The 18,463-nt window shown below is 40.4% G+C and overlaps 1 protein-coding gene across 3 annotated transcripts in view; it reads right to left on the bottom strand.

Moving 5' to 3' along the window:
* Positions 1-15,541, bottom strand: part of nsd3 (nuclear receptor binding SET domain protein 3) — a 28,586-nt gene extending 13,045 nt beyond the window's left edge. Inside the window, exons 1-15 of one of the 3 annotated variants that reach the window (XM_085426000.1) lie at positions 14,965-15,541; positions 12,166-13,025; positions 8,946-9,194; positions 8,675-8,837; positions 8,421-8,575; positions 6,807-7,436; positions 6,567-6,729; positions 6,355-6,455; positions 5,873-5,918; positions 5,629-5,759; positions 4,765-4,890; positions 4,515-4,641; positions 4,222-4,422; positions 1,865-2,044; positions 1,062-1,208 (exon numbers count right to left, since the gene is read on the bottom strand). In XM_085426000.1, coding sequence (XP_085282126.1) covers positions 1,062-1,208; positions 1,865-2,044; positions 4,222-4,422; positions 4,515-4,641; positions 4,765-4,890; positions 5,629-5,759; positions 5,873-5,918; positions 6,355-6,455; positions 6,567-6,729; positions 6,807-7,436; positions 8,421-8,575; positions 8,675-8,837; positions 8,946-9,194; positions 12,166-12,981 — 3,235 coding nt within the window. In that variant the 5' untranslated portion in view covers positions 12,982-13,025; positions 14,965-15,541. Of the gene's footprint in view, positions 1-1,061; positions 1,209-1,864; positions 2,045-4,221; positions 4,423-4,514; positions 4,642-4,764; positions 4,891-5,628; positions 5,760-5,872; positions 5,919-6,354; positions 6,456-6,566; positions 6,733-6,806; positions 7,437-8,420; positions 8,576-8,674; positions 8,838-8,945; positions 9,195-12,165; positions 13,026-14,964 lie in introns of all 3 variants that reach the window. The other 2 variants (XM_085425999.1, XM_085426001.1) reach the window with 2 other exon arrangements.
* Between the last annotated feature and the right edge of the window lie 2,922 nt (positions 15,542-18,463).

The following is an 18,463-nucleotide window of genomic DNA, read 5'->3' as shown; positions in this document are numbered from 1 at the left end:
GCTATAAAGAAGTATCTTTAGCATCAAAAAGAAAACATCCTGACACCTTAGAGTCGGTCTTGGAAAGTCTGCAAGGTTTCATTTATTCTGGAAAACACTTCTTTTTGACTCTGAGAATAATCATAATTTACAAAACAACATTCATGTTTTATTCAATATGACCCCAAAGAAGTCAATGAGCCAGTAAAGTCATGAACGCGTTTACTTTGATACAACCAGAAGTGTCTTTGCAATGACCATTACCACAGAAGACATGTTTGGCTTTACTTTTCAGACCCAGAAGCTACGTCCATCTTTTATAGTCTATCGTAATAACATACTTAGGCAGATGAGATGTGTTATTTCAATTATGTCGCCATCTCTTTTAATTTTGTTGATTAATGAACAAGCACAAATGTATCTTTTTCATATCTTTAATATGAATACGCAGCCATGAGGCCTAGTTGTATAGTACAGTGACAATATCCACGGATTGATTGCCTTAAATATTACACATTTTGCATAAATGAATAAATTCAATCTATATAATTGCACACCAAACTCCAGCGAGTCGGTAATTCCTCACTCCAGCTTCATCAGTTAAAGAATCGCCTTTTTTGTCCTTTTATTATATACAAGAGCACAATTTCTGCCTAATCTACTGCGCTGTTATTGTGTGACAATGAGTCAGCAGTACACAGCTAAACAGAATTGATGTACACTTGTGCCTTTCTAAATGTAATATCTTTGAAAGACCAATTTTACAATAATTTTACTTTTGTGACTCTGGCTTCTCATATGCAACCCTTCAATGAGAGGCTTGGGATGAGAGCACAAGACTTAATTCTTGCATGAGGCCCACTGTTGTTTTGTTAATGTGTTAGGGAACTTGGCTGAAGTTACTCTGCGTCACTCTGCGTTAAAATTAACTGCATGTGTAGTCAGTTAATTAACTTTGCACCTCAAGGCTTTGAAATGAAAGATGTGTACAAAAAGGGAGGGAAGGGGGTCAGAATGGGAGCAGGCACAACACAAACACAGACCAGTGGGACAAAGGAGAAAGAGAAAAACTGTTCAGTTACCTTTCCCAACATTCTTTTTGGTAGCTGACGAAGGAGAGGGAATCATAGGTAATTTCAACTCAGCACGATTTGACTCAGTCAGAAGGTAGTGGGACTTATAGGCATATGAACTTAATATGGTGTCAGTAAGGTCTTGCACTAACAGCCCTACACAAGACACACAGGAAGAGACGGGGGTGAGCCGCAGTCAAACTCGAAAATTACCCAAAGTTTACAAAAAGAGAAAGAACAAACACGCGTGCACAGCCACACAAACACACATACTCATACACAGTTGTAACACGCACAAAAAACAAAAGTAAAACAAAGTTGGTCTCAACAGAAAGAGGCCAGACAGTGCACTCAACTTGAAGTTAAATGTGAGGCTTAAACGAGCTAAAAGTCACAAAGAAAAAAAGGATGTTTTCTTTCATCGGCACTCAGGACAGACGTGGTTCTTTTAAGTGGAGTGCAGTGTAACAGCCCGACTCGTTCATAGTATTAGTATCATGATGGAAAACAGACACAGCACTGCTATCCATGAACAACAAAGCCAAACATGAAACATGTAATATTAAAGATACCTAAATGAGATGTTACTGCGTCAAAAAGAGGTTAAAAGTGTATAAAAAACAAACAAACAAAAAAAAGATGACAATATGAGATGATGCAGGCAAGAAGAATCGATCTTGGATTTCGCCACAAGATTCAAATCGTCTGGTGTACGGTAATTAAGAACTGCTTGTGTCTGCAGCATGGGGCGAGGGGGAACGTCACTCCTTTGGCTCGGGGGTTTGTCGGTGTGTAGGGTGGGGAAAGCTTACCTCGGGCACACAGGAAGCACCATCCCACGTTGACGGGGGAGGTGAGGAGGCCGTTCTTCTTGGCGCTGCCGTGGTTGCTGCAGATCATGATGTGGTGAGTAAGGATGACACTGCCTGCCGCCACGCAGCTGTCGCTGGTGTGATAGGCCAACGGACAGCGGATACAACGAATCAGACGACCTGGAGGGGAAACAGATGAGAGAGAGAGCAGATTTTACCACAATCGTGGTATAAATTTGCCTTTATGTCTTTGGCCTTGTGACGTTCTCCAAGAAGGTCAAGGAAAAATGATTAGGTAGGAGGTAATCATTCTGGAGTATTCAACTGTACTCTAGGGCTGCTAAAAAATAAATACATTAAAAAAAAAAAGTAAAAGACAAAAAGAGGTGCACATGGTCTGGGTCTTTATGACCAGGGTGCAAACAGAGGCCCTCAAGCCATCCTGAAGACATGCACTGGAGTCACGTGAAGACACTGCTGGAAGTAGACAGGATGAGGTGTCCTTGTAGATCCGAGATGCAGGAAGCGGCAACTGTTCTGTTTTATGCAGATTACCTTCTTTTCGTGATCATTAAAAAACAAAAATGGAAGTATAATTGGAATCCAATTAATCACTCAGCCTAACAACACAGCTCTGCTCACTTCTTTTTACTGCTGAGATTCTATTAAAAACAAATAGGTCATATTCCTTTAATGGGCTCCAGCTGTAATTAAAGGAAAGCAAAAGGAAAAAGACAACCGACTACAGAGACTTCAGCTCCAAGTTATTGAAATCTATCTTCACAGTACTTAAACAACAAAACAGAATCTGACAATAGATTTTCCATAGGGCACAAGAAAACCTGGAGATTTGCGCAGTATTTACTCAGGTTTAAAAGGAAAAAAAAACTAAGCTAGACAAAATGGTAAGGCTAATTTTTGAACATAAACTATTTTTTGAAAGAAGCCATCTGAGAAGCTCAGAGGGGAAATGTGACTTTTCAACATCTAAAATAGAACAAAGTGTTACAAAAACACAAGAGATCACAAGTCAAAAAGATTGAGAGTCACTGCTTTGGGCTGTGTAGACATATACTGAACAAAACAACACGAGTTTCTCCTGCTGGGACTGGATTTAAAATAAGTTCTTCATAAAAAGTTTTCTCCACTGTATTATAGAGACTGATGGCCTGCTGTGCCTAAGCACTATTGATTTGTATTTATTTATTTTAAACAAAAGCTTCAGCTATTTGCAAATGTATCTTTTTGGTACAACTGCTCTCATTAACATTTTCACATGAAAAAATATATAGATATTAAAAGTGGATTAAAGAACCAGAGAAACATGACTTGAGAAAAATCCAGTAAAGTAACAACCTAAAACGATTTGACTCCTATCAAAGTTGCACAGGTCCTCACCTGCATCCATTTACACTCATAATGATCTTAGGTATGTGAAAAGAAATCAGTGTTATTTGATTTTTCTTTGAATCATAAAGTTTTTTCCCCATTTGTATACAAAATATAATTCACTGAAAATGATTCTTTCAGTCCTTTTCAAAGTAATTTCATGCAAAACCAGAGCAGTGTCCGGTAGGTGTTAGGCGTGTTTTTTTTTTCCTTTCCAGCCTTTCCTCTCTTCCCACTTGGATGACTTTCATGTCTGATGGCAAAGGTATAAATCAGTTCATTTTCCTAAGGGTTTCCCTGACATACTGGGATTGTTGTGGAGGGCTGCAACGACACACTTATAAAGAGATAAAGAGATAAAATTAAAATGGAGCAGAATTGAGTTCCACTTATTATTACAGTCTTCCACTACAGTTCCAGTTTCTCATGTGGCCCCTTGGGAAAATGAACCACGCACCCCTGGTATAAATCATAGTTGTTGATATCACTTTTAGCACCTCTGCATCGAAGCGCATCTTTTCTCATTTGCAGATATTTCCTGCAGGATAATGTACGATCGCCTAAAGACCTTTCCAGGAGCAAGCCAGTTTACTTTCTCCAGTGCTCGACAGTCTCCAGGTACTTCTCACCAAACAGAACAATTGAACTTTGACATGAAGAGGATGTTTGTGCCAAGGCTGTCACCAAGTATTCTTCATTAAATCTGGCACAAGTTCTCCCACAGTCTGTTTTCTCTGAAGAAGACACTCCTATTTACTTCTAATGCATTTAACTCTTACATATTTCAACAAAGAATCACAAGCTTGATTTCAATGTGAGCTTTGTTCTATTAGTCAGTCAGTATCATCACCTAAGGAGTCTAAACTCCATTTTAATGACCTTTTTTCTATCTATCACCAGCTCACACCCCTACAGACTCAACCACGAAATTACTAAAGGCCACAGACAAAAAAGGGAAGCTGTTCTACCTTTACTGGCTCGTTGTGGGTCTCTCTCCAGACAGCAGGTTGAACAACTGTGCTGAGGGCAGCTGAAACCTCCACCTGGGCTGCTGGTGGTTCCCGGGAGTTTACGGACACAGTCCTCGTGATAGTAACAACCACATCCAGACACAGAGCAGCGCGTCACCTCCATGCCCACTGTTTTACAGCTAAAACAAGGATGGTTCCCTAGAAAAGGAATGTCAGAGAACGTGCTGTAGAAAAGCGCCAAACACTGCAAATATGATGGTAGATATGTAGTTGTGTTTGAATTCACTCACCTGTTCTACATTCTGTGCAGCTAAATCTTCCTTCAGGTGGGGACGACAAACCGAGACACTCCATGTGAAACTGCTTGTTGCAGTCACCTTCACATACCATCAAACCATCGCCGTACACCTCGCAGATCTACACAAAAACACAGAGAGTGAGGCAGTTTAAAAATATACCACACAAATATACCACACAACCAATGCCTGTAAATGTTTAGAAGAAAGAGCAGAACTGAGGCGAATCATGAGCAACGCTGACCTGGCACACAGTGTCCCTCTTGCTGGTGCTGCTGTCCTGACGGGACAGGCCAGAGTCCACAGACTGAGTATCTGAAGCATCTGCATCTGCTGCTGCTGGACTATCAAGACTCTTCCCAAATAAGCCCTGAAGCAGAGATGCACTGAATGTAAACCAGAGTGTTTAACCAATGCGTCGGGTGTGCAGACATTTTTTCTTATCTTACACTGGACCTTTGTGAATTGTATCCTCATCGAACCAAGCTGTTTAAGTTCCTCTCCCTTTACCCTACTTTTTCCTGATTGGCTGTACCTCGCAAACAGAAGCTTCTGCGCTCACAGTCAGAGCTGCGCACCTGAGATGACCAAATTAGGAATATCCACTCTCTACATATAAATCAAAGAGTAGGAAAAAACTGGCAAATGAGCAGCCCCAAGTCTGAGCTTGAGTTTGCAGGAATTACTTGTACGTCATCATAACAATACATATATGACAGGAATGACAAAAAGAGTATCAACTGCTTCAAGTGTCTTCTTTTCTTCAGCAGCAGAGAAGCCAAAGAATAATATAAAAACATGTAAATAATAAAAAAAATGATCATCCTTAAGAAGGTAAAAGCTTAAGAAGTGCTCATTTCTGGTTTTAAAGGGTGCAATGTTGGGATCTAAACAGGCCTATTGCTTACAGGAATAAAAATAAATTAATGCAATAAGAGCAAAATGAATCAGAGATAATGAAAACATGACTGAGATCGAATTTTGCACTATGAACAGTAAACATCTCTGCATGCATGGCAATAATGTATGGATATTTAGCCTCTGGACTAATGGAGAAAAATATTTTGTGTGCAGAAAAAAAGCCCTAGGTCATGTCATTCAAGGCTACCTGCGGGTCGTTGAGGCCTCTGGAGTCTGAATCAGACGTGTCTCTGTACTGAGATGAAGCCATTTCGACATCTGTTGATGCTCTGCTTCGCTTCTTCAGTGGCTTGCACGCATCTGAGATCTCACTAGCTCCTACACGATCACATGGGGGGGGGGGGAAGAAGAGACAGATTTTGTCTTTCTACAAGTACAAAGAGCTTCCATGACAAATGATTTACAGCGTGTGTGAATGAATGATCGCTCACCTTTCTGTGAACCTGTCCTCAGCGTGGTCTCTGGAGCCATCTCAGCCTGCAAGGAGATTAAAAGTGCAGGTTCAGGTTATCTCAGGTCTTCTTAGTTTGGATTCTAAGCTGTCTCATTCAATTTAATGAAACTATTCCTGCACAAAAATTCAGGAAAGTTTGCAAAACAAATCTGAATATAGCTCAACACGTGCATACCTGGATTATTTTGGAAGACAGATACACAATTTCACAGTTCTCCTGCCAACTCCTGCGGTGTAGGAAAAATACAGCTGCCCAAAGCTCTATCATATTACAAAATCCTTTTAGCAGCATTTTAGCATCTGATAAGCTTTCAAACTGCTAAAGCTGTTACGTGAACAGAAGTGCTAGGCTCATATTTCAATTTTTACTTTATTATATTTTTATATTCTATAAAAATCTATAAAAAAAGACAGGGAGAGAAAGGTATGGCATACTGATTCCCTGTGGAGGACTAATACCTGCTCTTTTTTGGTTTTCTTCTTAGGGACGAGATCGTTGCCTCTCTCTGACTCAGACCTGCTTCTGACACACCGCCGCTGAAGCTTCCTCTCTTGAGAACCTAAAAAAACAAAACAAAACACTAAGCTGCATCTCTTTCTGACTTTGTCAATTTAATCCATAAAATTGAGAAATGCAACAGAAACACTCTGCATGTCTGTGTTTCGCCAACCTTGCGGACTGCTGTGGTGTGATCCCGGAGATGAGGTCTGCTGCAATCCTCCCTCTTCACTCCTCCGACTCGCTGGGGAATCTCTCCTCTCCTCTCCCTCGTCCTCTCCTTCATCCCCATCTTCCTCCTCCTCTGGACTGGGCTCAGGTTTAGCTCTGCTGTCCTGCTGAAATCAACATTTGAATATTAGCTTACAGGATGTTTCTGCTGTGTACATCTTCTTCTGTCAGTTAGACCAACCTCAGGTGAGCAGTATCCCAGGTCGGGCTGCCTGCCTTCTCTCTCCACCCTCTCTTTCTTCTCTTCTTCTTTGTCCTTCTTTGGGGAGGCAGCTGCTTTTTTCTGGATAAGAGGCCAGTCACATTTTGTGATCTCCACATTCAGCCTCTTCATTGTGATAGAAAGAGGCAGCAGCTTCCTGGCAGCTGCCGTTTTCCACGTTTTGACCGGAGGCGGAGAGTCCTGCTGTGCTCGTGCATCACAGCCGGCATTCTGTTTCGGTGAGCTGGTCTTACGTTGGTCCCCCCTCTGGTTCTTATCTTCACTTGAGGCCTGGGAGTTTGCGTTGTCATCTGTGTTTGAAACACTACACTGTCTCCGTGGAAGCTGCCGTCGCGGAGGCTGCTCTCTATCTGGTGACTTTACATCTCGGTCCTCCTTCTTACTGATAGAGCTGCTTGAGCGCCGGCTTCGTTTCTCAGGTCTGATGTTGGGTTTCTTGCTGGGTGGGGCTTCAGTAGGGTCTGGGTCCACATAGATGAAGGTGTAGTTGTCAATTCGCTCCTGTCTCGTCATCAGAAAAGCATCCTCGGCGTGACCAACACCCACCTCCCACTGAGAACGTTCCCGCTGAGGGATAGGCTTCATTAGCTGATGAGAAAAAAAAGAAAACTCATGAACTTATAAACATGTACTAACCCTGGCATTCATGATTTTGGATTAACTGAAGGCTTTTCAGGGAGTTTTTAGAACAATAATAATAATAATAATTAAAAAAAAAAAAAAAGTGTTCCACATACTACATACATGACTAAAAACAAAAGAAGAGGTGTGCGGATCCAATAATTGGTATTGATTCGATATTGGTCAAAGATAGTGGGTAACACATTGGGGAAAATATAATCAGATGCTCCATTAGCCAAAACTACATGGTACAACCTCAGTTAACAGCATGCCATGAAGACAGATGTGACAAGTAACTGAGATTTAAGAATATCTGATTGGGTTAAACTGATATCTCGAGCTCAGACGTGTCTCCATGTAAATTTATTATTGGCTTAGCTGTGTAAGAGGGGAAAAAGACAGCATCAGATTACTAACCATCAGCATGGGAGATGAAAAAGTGGCACTGAGAAATCCCCACTATAAACACTGATGTTACATAAAGCTGTCTTATAATCCCAGTGAGGATGGGATGTCTGATGATGATGTTATGTGAAGAGGACAGCTCAGAATATGCCTTCATTAAGAAAAGGGAAAAATCTTTAAAAACAAATTAGACTTGCTCATTATTCTTTCAAACTAAGTATCCCAATTTTCACCCACTCAACAAAATCAAACATTTTTAAATGTGTGCCGCTGCAGAGGTCTAAAGCCTGAGCTTTTAACTCGAAAGGGATTACTTGCACATACGATGACCTCATTACTTGAATTTTTTTTTTAATATCTTTAATATGAGCATCCACCATTGTTACAGTGGCTGAAAATAAGGAAAAGCATAGCAGGTCCACTATATGGTTAATTCTGGTTAAAGATTTTTGAAACAATCTTTTTAAAACCTGAAAACAACAAAAATTCTGTTTAAACAGTTTGTTTTCTTTAAGTCTTAAAAATAAATCTCCCATCTGTGCATACTTTGTGTCTCTCTACAGGGTTTGTGGTTTTGCGAAGTGTCTCTGACTGAAGCTCGTCAAACTGTTGCTTCCCCTGGTACATGACTATCCTCTTCTCGTGGATCCACGCTCGCTCTGCGACACTGCCAAAGAACTGGACGTGATATTCCCTGTGACCTGCACGGCAGCAGAGAAAAGAAAACAAGTTGCGGCACTTCTGTGTTTACACATTTACACACTTAAACTTGAACAACAAAGACGTTTAAGGGATTTTACCTCTGGTGTTGATGCGAGTGTGGACCTTCATCTGTGGGTCTGAGGACACCATGCAGGGCCACCAGGGGTAGGTACCCACCTTGGACCACACCAGATCTCCTATTACAAACTCCTTACAGAAGCCTGTCTCCTGGATCACTGATGGATGATGGACCTTAGGAACCTAAACATGAACAAGTCACTGTTATGTTTTCAAAATGTTTACTACAAACCACAGCAGCTGATCTGCGACGACTTCAAACTGCTTTGGTGAGTGAACATGAGCTCTTGCCTTCGGTGTCTTTGGTTCGGTTTTAATAACGGTCTTCGGAGGCTTCTCTGTCTGCACCGGCGGTGCTTCCTTTGGCGGCGGCTGGACGTGGGTGTCCTCTGTCTGGCCTGTGGTACCTGGCTGTGTTTGGCTCGTGTCCAGGCTCTGTTCCTGAGCTTGCAGCAGCAGTCTTGCACTCTTTTTCCTCTTCTCCTTCTTCCTCTCATGTCTGCGCTGCGCCTGAGCGGCCTCGTTCTTCTGAGACTCTTTCTGAAGACGGGGAAATAAACAGAAAGAAGTCAGCTGCGATGAGACGGCAGTTCATTTTGTTGTGTTTTTATAAAAGAAACAACTCAGAATTTCCTCAGATGTCCGCTGCTTTAGGGATTTTGAAGAATAATTAAAAGTAAACTAAGATGTGCACGGTAATAATTCCATTAAAAAATAAATGGACTGATAAGATTTCCAATTAATACGCACAGTTATTTTGCCAAGGTGTCTTGGGATTTAAACAGGACATTTTATGTTCATTTCCATCCGCATAATTTTATTCTTGGACTGCAGCAGAGTAGCTTTATGGTTAAAATAATCCTCATTTATCTAGTACTGAGCCTGGGTATACTCAGTTTATTTATCATCTGTCATTTGGGCTCTCTGTAAGTGAACTTCCTTCTGATTGGCTGCCTCTCATAAGCAAAAGCGACCTTCACACTTCCTGATAATGATATCCACTCCTTTCGAGATCATACGGAGTCAAGAGTTAAAAATAAATTTACAAAATAGAGCATTTAGACCAGTCTAAGTGTGAGCTTTTGGCTTACAAGTATTTGTCAACACACACTGACATCAATGTCTGACAATGTCCATGACAACATGGAAAAAGGGAGGAAAAAAGCATTTTTAAAGAACACAATGTCTTTAAAATGGGAAAATAATTGTGTTTATGCAAGTTTTTCCTTTACTGAGCAGAAGCATAAGGTGCAGGAAAGCCAAAATGTAATGTAAAGTTCCACGCTGTATGTGGACTGGCCGAGCTTACGTGTTGGGCGGCTGTCTAAAAAAGTACATGAGGCATCATTGTTACAGTTTTTTAAGTTTTCGGCTTGCTTTTTCTTTCTGTTTGGTTTTGAGCATTTGTTTTCAATTCGGTACTATCCAAAATGAGTTTGCCTGTTTCACTTCAGTTTTTCATAATTTCCATCTTTTTAACTGTTACAATAGGGGAGGGCATGTTCAAATGACGCACCAAACTGACAAAGACTAATACCAAGGACATTTCCTGCGTATGATTTCCAAGTAGACAAGTTGTTAAACTTGGTTCTGTTTTTCTGAGGCCTAGTTTTTAAGCTTTATATAACTTAACTAAAACTGCTTTTCCACACCCAGTTTTAGTTTAGCTTTAGTTAACTATTAACTGTTATAGTAGAAGACACACAATTAGTTTATGCAATAATTAAAATAATCATTTATTGATGTCCCCAGACTGAAGTTCTGAAGCAAATTAGTTTGCAGCACCTCTGAACTATGTTTCACACGTCTTTCTCGGATTTAATTATTTATAAACCAAAGGAATAACAGACACGGGACGCAGCGGTTCAGATTAAAGTCAGTGTGTGCTTTCTTCTCATGCACAAACCTTTACCAGCAAACCCTTTAGGTTTACTAATACGCACATTAATAAAAACATACAAAGTTAAAAGCAAGGTTTTAAAATAAACACACACACAGAGCGAGTTTGTTAGTACAGCCATAAAGATTTGTGAAGAAACATGTGCTCATGTTAAAGAGGACTGCCAAACACGAGCAAATGTTAATAAAAACCTGACAATAAAACAATGTGAAAACTTCAGATGCTTGTTATATTTTGATAAAGTTTCTTTATCTGCATTTTTTTTTTATTCCTGTGAGAAAAAACAATTTAAAGATTTTTAAAACAAAAGGAGCAACAACCAGTTAATTCTGTTCTTTGACAGGCTGAAACCAGCATTAGTTTAATATTTATCCTTAGAATCAGAATCAGAATCAGAATACTTTATTGATCCCTGGGGGGAAATTATTTTTTGTTACAGTGCTCCATTTTAAACCAACATTAAGACAAGACAGACAATACACTAACTAAGAATAGTACAATAATAATTAAGTTCCCTAAATAATTAAACTTGTGCTTTTTACGTGATCTTTACTCTTCCTAGAAAGAAAGAAAGAAAGAAAGAAAGAAAGAAAGAAAGAAAGAAAGAAGAACTGTCTGCAACACTGTGAACAAACTGAGCTGAAGGTCATCACAGTTATCTGGTATTCAACATTAGCTGTGAACGAGATCTCTAATCGTTTTCGTTTTGATCCTCTAATTGATTACGTTGCTAATCATTTCAGCTCTAACATCAAGTAAGAAGTTTTTCTTAACTTTATATAAATATAAAACATTAGTCCTTGTCTTTTTCAGAGAGACAGTACAGCAGATTGGCCGCAACCTCAACCAGAATCGTTCAAATCTGGTAAATTTTATTAAATCCTCTGGCAGTAGCTGACCAGAGCTAAATGACGATAGTATGTATGCATAAATTATATAAAGACTAGAAAATGCACTTTCACCCCATGACCTCCATTTGAACAGCTCTTGTTATCTTGCTATCCAAACTTTGATTAAATTAAAGGGGCTGATCCTGATAATGTGCAGCCTTTAAGCTTCTGGAGAGTTTTTAAACTCATCAATAACCCACGTGTTGTCATTGATGGCCCATTCCTTCTACACTTAATCAATTCAGATGGTAAGTGTAATTCCAGCTGCACTATCGTCTCTTGATTTTGTTGCTCATAGGCTTGGCTCTTGATCTTAGTCGAGAACACCCGGGCTGATTTTGTACCTCAAAGTTTTAGTTCTCATAGGAATGGCTAACTATAAAGTCTAGTTTGCAGAAAAATTAGCTTAAACATTATACATTTTGTAATTATTAATGCAATTTTTTAAAAATACATTAAACTCTGGAGAATCAGAGGTTCTTCAGCTCTGTTCTACCACATGAAAAAAAAAAAAATGTTTGAAGCAATTTTGAAAAGGAGATAGCAGTCAGATCATGCATCTTTTTCATTATATGAAATAATAATAAAAAAAGAAAACAACACTGTGCGCACCTGTGCAGATTTCCACATTTCCACCTAATCTTCTGCACTAAAAAGCATCTTTGGAAGAATAAACAAAAAGGTAAAAAGAAATGTTGCCTAAAAGGCTGTTGGCAGTTACCTGCAGTTCTTGCAGCAGGTCTCCGCACAGCGCAGACTCGAACAGCTCTTTGCCGTTCTGATACGTCTTTATGATCTTCAGCTTGATCTCCGGAGAGCTGGTTTTCTTCAGGACCCCACCAGAAGCACTGGATGGGGCGTGCGTGGGCTGAGACGAAGGGGTGTTGTCCACAAGTGAGGGGGGAGGACTGGACGAAGGCAGGTGTAACGGGGGAGGAGGGGGCAGGTTGTGAGTCATGATGTGAGGTGTCTGGTGTAGGTGATGCTGGGTGGGCAGGGGTGGCGGTGGAGGACTCTGCGGGTGTGAGTGGGTTTGTATGTGAGGTGGATTTGAGTGGATGTGGAGCGAATGGTGGTGGTGATGGGGATGATGATGATGGTGGTGGTGGAGGTGTGGGTGATGTGTGGACAGTGGGGGTGAAACGGGAGACAGAGGTCTTTCCTGGAGACCGGGACCTCTCAGGACGGTCCCCTCCACCGACACGAGGCCGTGGTCCCCGTAGCTCCGTATGGCCCCATAGCCATTAGCAGAGCCGTTGGGGAACTGCGAGTACATGGAGAATTTAGCCTGCGGTTCGTATATGCCCAAACCCGGCGGGTAGCCATTGGGGACCTGCGGCATGTCCTCCGAAGCCGATGGCGGGTACGGAAACTCTGCATCCAGGGCTGCATCGTAGGAGGGACCACCATCCTCACCCGGGTCACTGCCGGTGTCGCAGGTGCCTTCCTGTCTGATGTTGGCGGAGTCAATGAGCTGAGGGGGTTGCTGAATTGTATTTCCCATGATCCCTTGCATGAAAGAGAAGGAGAAATCCATTGTTGGGCTCCTGCATCCTTAACTGTCTTTTTCTTTGACTGGACCTGCCGACAGAGGTACACACAACTGAATGAACCGCAGGAAAGCTCAACAAGCACACAGCCAATAGTCACCAAGACCTTAGCTTCTATCCTTCAGGAATTATTAACAGATTATTTAACACAGAGCAACAGATTAACACTGCACACATCTGTGTTTCTGGGTTGGCCTTTTTTATTTAACTTTCTAGCAGTGTATTAAGCAAACTTGTTTGCAAATTAAAGCTTCACTCTGGAATCCCAAATTGTCACACACTGACACTTGGTGTCACATCTGAACCCACGGTTACCGTTTTTTAAGCCTCATTTTCAATGAAAAAGGCATATTTAAACCTAAACAATAATCCTTTCTCTAAATGGAACCAAGCAGATTTGGTGTCTGAAACGTATCAAACTGCAGCTGTAAATGAAGAGAAACTAAGAGCAAAGACAGAGTTACATCATCTGGTTTTTTGGCTCCCACAGTAAACACAAGGACTGTTTATTATTATACGAATAAAATAGCTAGAAAAACATCAGAATAACAGAGTTTATTTTTTGTTTATGACCACTGATCTGGGCTTTGGTAAATCTTTCTCACTGCAGATAAACACACGGGACTGTCATAAGTTCTGGAAAGAAGTCAGCCATCTACCGAATTGGTTTGCCATGTATCAGCTGTTTTCTGGTTAAAATATCTAGAAATTTCTGCTAATAATATAGTGTGAAACTTCTAACTCTGACTTGTAGAAGCACACACCTCTCCTCCCTTACAAACTCAGGGTTAGCTGACCATTAACTACACAACTTTAATTATCACTTCAGTGGCAGTTTCACCAGGCTCCTACTCCTCAAATCTGAGTTTTAGAGCAGCAGTTTGAATTATGTGGGATTTTTTTTTTTTTAAACAGATGCACTGAGGAGATCTGCAGAATACTCATTATAATGATTACTGTGATAAACTCACAGGGTGGTCTGAATTGCAGACCCCATAAATCCCCATATTATCATCACAAACTCGGGTCATCTTCGTAGTGTATACTGAGAGGTCGTGCAAGCTCCTGTTCACAAGCTTTAGGTGATTTTTATGTGTTTATTTTCATCAACACAAACACATGGTGGCCTGCTTGCACAAAACAAAAGAGCAGCTACCAGAGGTGGGTTTGACCTCATGCACTGAACACTTTTAACCACCAGAGCTGATATAATTAATTAGGTTTAAAGTGTTGAGTGGGTAATCTGCTCCTCTTGTTGCGGTTTAACTTGTTAGCAGCTTTGCGAAGGGTGAACAACGGTGATGTAAACATCCAAAAGATGTCATCCAGCGGTCACTAGTCTCCTATAAGGACTTGTAGTATAACTTGGGTGTATATATAGTGTGGCAGAGATCAATAGCTGGCTATAGATGTGTTATTTTAATCAAACATAACAAAAAAGACGGGTGCATGCATGGGCATAACAAGGTTTCAATGACTGATCTTACAGCTTCCTGCGATGTTAGCTTGAAGCTACCTGGCACCAAAGGCATCGAAATGGAAATACAGGAGCCGTTTAAACGGTTAAAAGGCGAAGCACACGACGGGGATGTGGCTGTATGTCTTTCTGACACACTCGGGGACACATTTCCATTTATTAATGTTTTCTAATCCATCTAAGCGCACATGAAACAAGATGAAAGGAGGTGGAAGGGGAGGAGGGGGGAGAAAGCTAATGTTGGGTAGGCTAACGCTAACGCTGCCAATATGGCTGCCTGGTACCCCTTTAAATCAAATTGTCTGCCGTGATTATACCTCCATCACTGACGGTTTGTGGGGGGAAAATGTGCCCGAAAGCAAGCTGGCTACGACTGAAAACGAGGAGATGCAACATGCAGAGGCGGCCAACACTGAGCAGTAGCACCAGCAGCAGCACGGATTTTGATAGCGAGTCGAAAGATGCAGGAAAATACACAAAAAAATGTCAATACCTTCAGCGTGTCCCATTCTAAACACATACACCAGCCAGCAATGCTTCCTCGTTTAATCTACAGGAGGAGGAGGAGAAGGAGAAGGAGGGGGGTACAAAATAATAATAAAAAAATAATAATAATCCTGTGATGTTGGTAAAGCTCAGGCCTTTTCGTTTTAACGCAATTCTCCACAGAGAGGAGGAGGAGGACTCGATCTGGTCGCTGCCCAATCCCAACGCGGGGCTCTTCGTCAGTGCGAGGACCCGAAAACCTCAATCTGATCGCAACCCCCTTCCTGTCCTCTTCTTCATAATAATCTCTAGCACCCTCTTCCTCCGGTTTAACAAAAGCGCTCTGCCCTTTTTTTTTTCTTTTAAATTCTCGGTGGATCCAGCTCCTCAGCTCAGCGCCAAAATCACACTGATGCAGCCTGCAAGCAAGGGTCACCAGAGGCACCCCGGGAGCTGTAGTTTATATCTTACATTTGGTTAAACAGGAGGAAAAAGGCATCTGAAATGCACGGAAATAAAGGAGGAAACGCATGTGTGGGGGGTTTCATTTATTTATTTATTTTTAATGGGCTACACAAGAACATTTTACTGCTCGTATCGTGGATAAACACTGTTAAATATTTGATTTTTTTTTAAATCATTATTGTTATTATATTTTTATCTCTGTGTCCACGGCACCATGTATCTACGCTTGCAGCAGGCTCTCCGATTGGCTTTTACGCGCCTCCTCGCCTGATCTGCTTCTCAGGGGGAGGAGGTGGAAAAAAGAAAGAGCTGTCACTCTGCCTCTTGTTTCTTGTTCCTGCATGTTGTTCCTGCAAGTGTTATTAGGAACACTTCCTTTCATATATCAAGGATTTCGTTCAGCAAGAAAGTGCCAGGTTTAAAGTCAAAGTCAAAGTCAACTTTATTGTCAATTCTGCCACATGTACAGGACATACAGAGAATAGAAACTTCGTTACTCTCAATCCCTAGATAAAATAGAAAATGAACATTTAAATATAAGAGTGATTAAAAATGCAAGTAAAATATTTTAAAGTAAAAAAAATTAAATAATATAATACAATTTTACATATAACAAGAAAGCTATACAATATACAATATAAGGGTAAATGACATTGAGTGCAAACCAGGCAGAGTAGTGCAAATAGGCAAATAGTGCAAATGGAGATTTGGTAATGTACGGTATGAGATAGTGTAACACAAAGTCTTATGAGGGTGGATGGATGGATGGATGTTCTCCCCAAATACAGGGGAGTCCAAACACATGGATAATACTTTATAATACAGTCCTGTAATTAAATGGAATTTTAATGTATTTTATTTGAAATTACAATGTAATTTATTATTGTCATTATTTACCCACAAATACTTAAATATAGGCAAAAACAATATTTTCCCATCTTACATTGTAAGTACACTGTGCTTTTTGGAGGGAGTGCTCTATATTATAGAGCAGTTTGACTTTTACATGCTTTATACTGTAAGTAATTTAAAGTTCGGTATAAGCATAACATCCATCATGCATAATAATGAATATTAAATAATAATGTAAAAAAAAAGATGTAAAAACACAAGATTTAATGTTTAACACAACAGCTGCTACTAAAATATCTGTTTTTTCCCCTTTTTTATTGATTTGTGAATAATCTGTCAAATCTCTAAAGGCTTTTGCAAAGACAATATGTGTGAATTGCAGCTTTCTTATCGTTGAACATTATCTTGTGTATTGATCTGGTCACTGTTTGTCTGCCAGATTGTGCTCTGTCTCCGGTTTCTACCATGCAAATGCTTCCTTAGAAAACGCCAAACTTTTGTGTATGAGAAATCTCTGTCAGTTGGAGCAGTAATTTTCAGACTGTGGCTCAATTAAAAACCAGTGTGCTACTTCCACCGATGTCCGTGTAACTAAAATTTCAACCTGGTCTTTGTCATTTTTTATTAATAATAAACATAAAAGATAAAATAATGGTATGTCAGGTGTGAAGTAGAGCATGGCAGAAGAAGTTATAGAACCAGTAAATTAGAAAAACAGTCTGGCTTCTGACCTTCTCTTTTGATGCGTATTTCCCAGAATCGACACAATAGTTTAAGAAATAGAGGTTAAACTGTGAGGGAACTGAAGGTGCCTGAAAACTGATCAATTGCTGCTTTTTTTGTTTTATTTACTGAACCATTTAACACTGACCTGTGAATCATTAAAGCATAAAACAGGCACCAAATACAAATGATAAACCAGTGTTGTGTTGAAACATAACAGAAAATTTAACAAAGAACTAATTTTAAAATATATCTTCAGGCCCTTTGTTAGTAGCAGCTTGATGCAAAAACACATTTACCCCCCATTTCTTTAGCTGAATGTATTAAAAATGTAAAATATAACACAGTTTAACAGATATTTTTGAATCAACATGATTTCAAAATAGCTATTACATTAAAAAAATGTAACCCCCCCCCCCCAAAAAAAAAAAAAAAAACCCAGAGGAAACTGCACAAGTGTAGGACAAAATAAGTAGGCATAACAACAAAGGGCAGGGATAGCTCAGTAGGTAGAGTGGTGGCCCCATGATCGGAAGGTCGGGGGTTCGATTCCCCTGAACAACTACCCTGAGGTACCCCTGAGCAAGGTACCGTCCCTACACACTGCTCCCCGGGCGCCCAGTGGCTGCCCACTGCTTCACTGAGTGAATGGGTTAAATGCAGAGAGGGATTTTCCCCACGGGGACCAATAAAGTACACTTTCTTTCTTCTTAAAAAATCAAACAAACAAAACTATCTACAGCAGATAAGCAGTATCTGAGCGACTTCACACAGGACCTATGGGATGCATCTGATCTATCTTTTGGTCGCTGAAGCCTCATCAGATGATTCCAAAGTTGAAATATGTGATTTAAAACATCATCAATATGTAGCGAAGAGGTCAGGAGAGCAGTACAACAGTGAGTGTAAAACACATGCGCTCTATAAAACAGAAAGGTACGGTCTCATTTTGGTCCACCATGTAATTCCATCTAGAAGGCATCTGATTAGCAGTGGCTTTATTTTAGCATGAATCGAATACAAAAGAATTACTTTTTATTATTTTGTTGTACATATACATTGGAATTGTGGATGCTTCATACTGTGCAAGAAATATAAATAGCCCAATGGATAACAAGTAAAACACACAATAAAAGGCAAACAGTCGAACAGTCTGACGTAAATATCAAGGAATACTGATCAATACTTGACACTGTGGCAACAAGGTGTCTCTGTCTGAGTGACCAGTGTAAGCGAAAGAAATGACCACTGCAACTAAAAGTTGTTTCAGAGTAATCATGTGAGTAGGCCTGTGCATGGCTCCATCATGCATTAGTTAACTTTAAAGCTTGAGGGACAGCTCGTTTGGTGGCTTACTGCAGGTTTAAACACTAGCATACCAATGAAGGAGAATCAATCCAGAGTTGATTTGATGTGAGAGGGCAAATTGCTATCAGTTGACAAACAAAAGTCGAGTTTTTCTGAAT

This window comes from Rhamphochromis longiceps, linkage group LG12 (assembly GCF_057381845.1).
Source record: "Rhamphochromis longiceps isolate RC_006_pf linkage group LG12, R_longiceps_female_GT1.1, whole genome shotgun sequence".
NCBI lineage: Eukaryota > Metazoa > Chordata > Actinopteri > Cichliformes > Cichlidae > Rhamphochromis > Rhamphochromis longiceps.
This window is presented reverse-complemented; position numbering and strand designations above follow the sequence as displayed.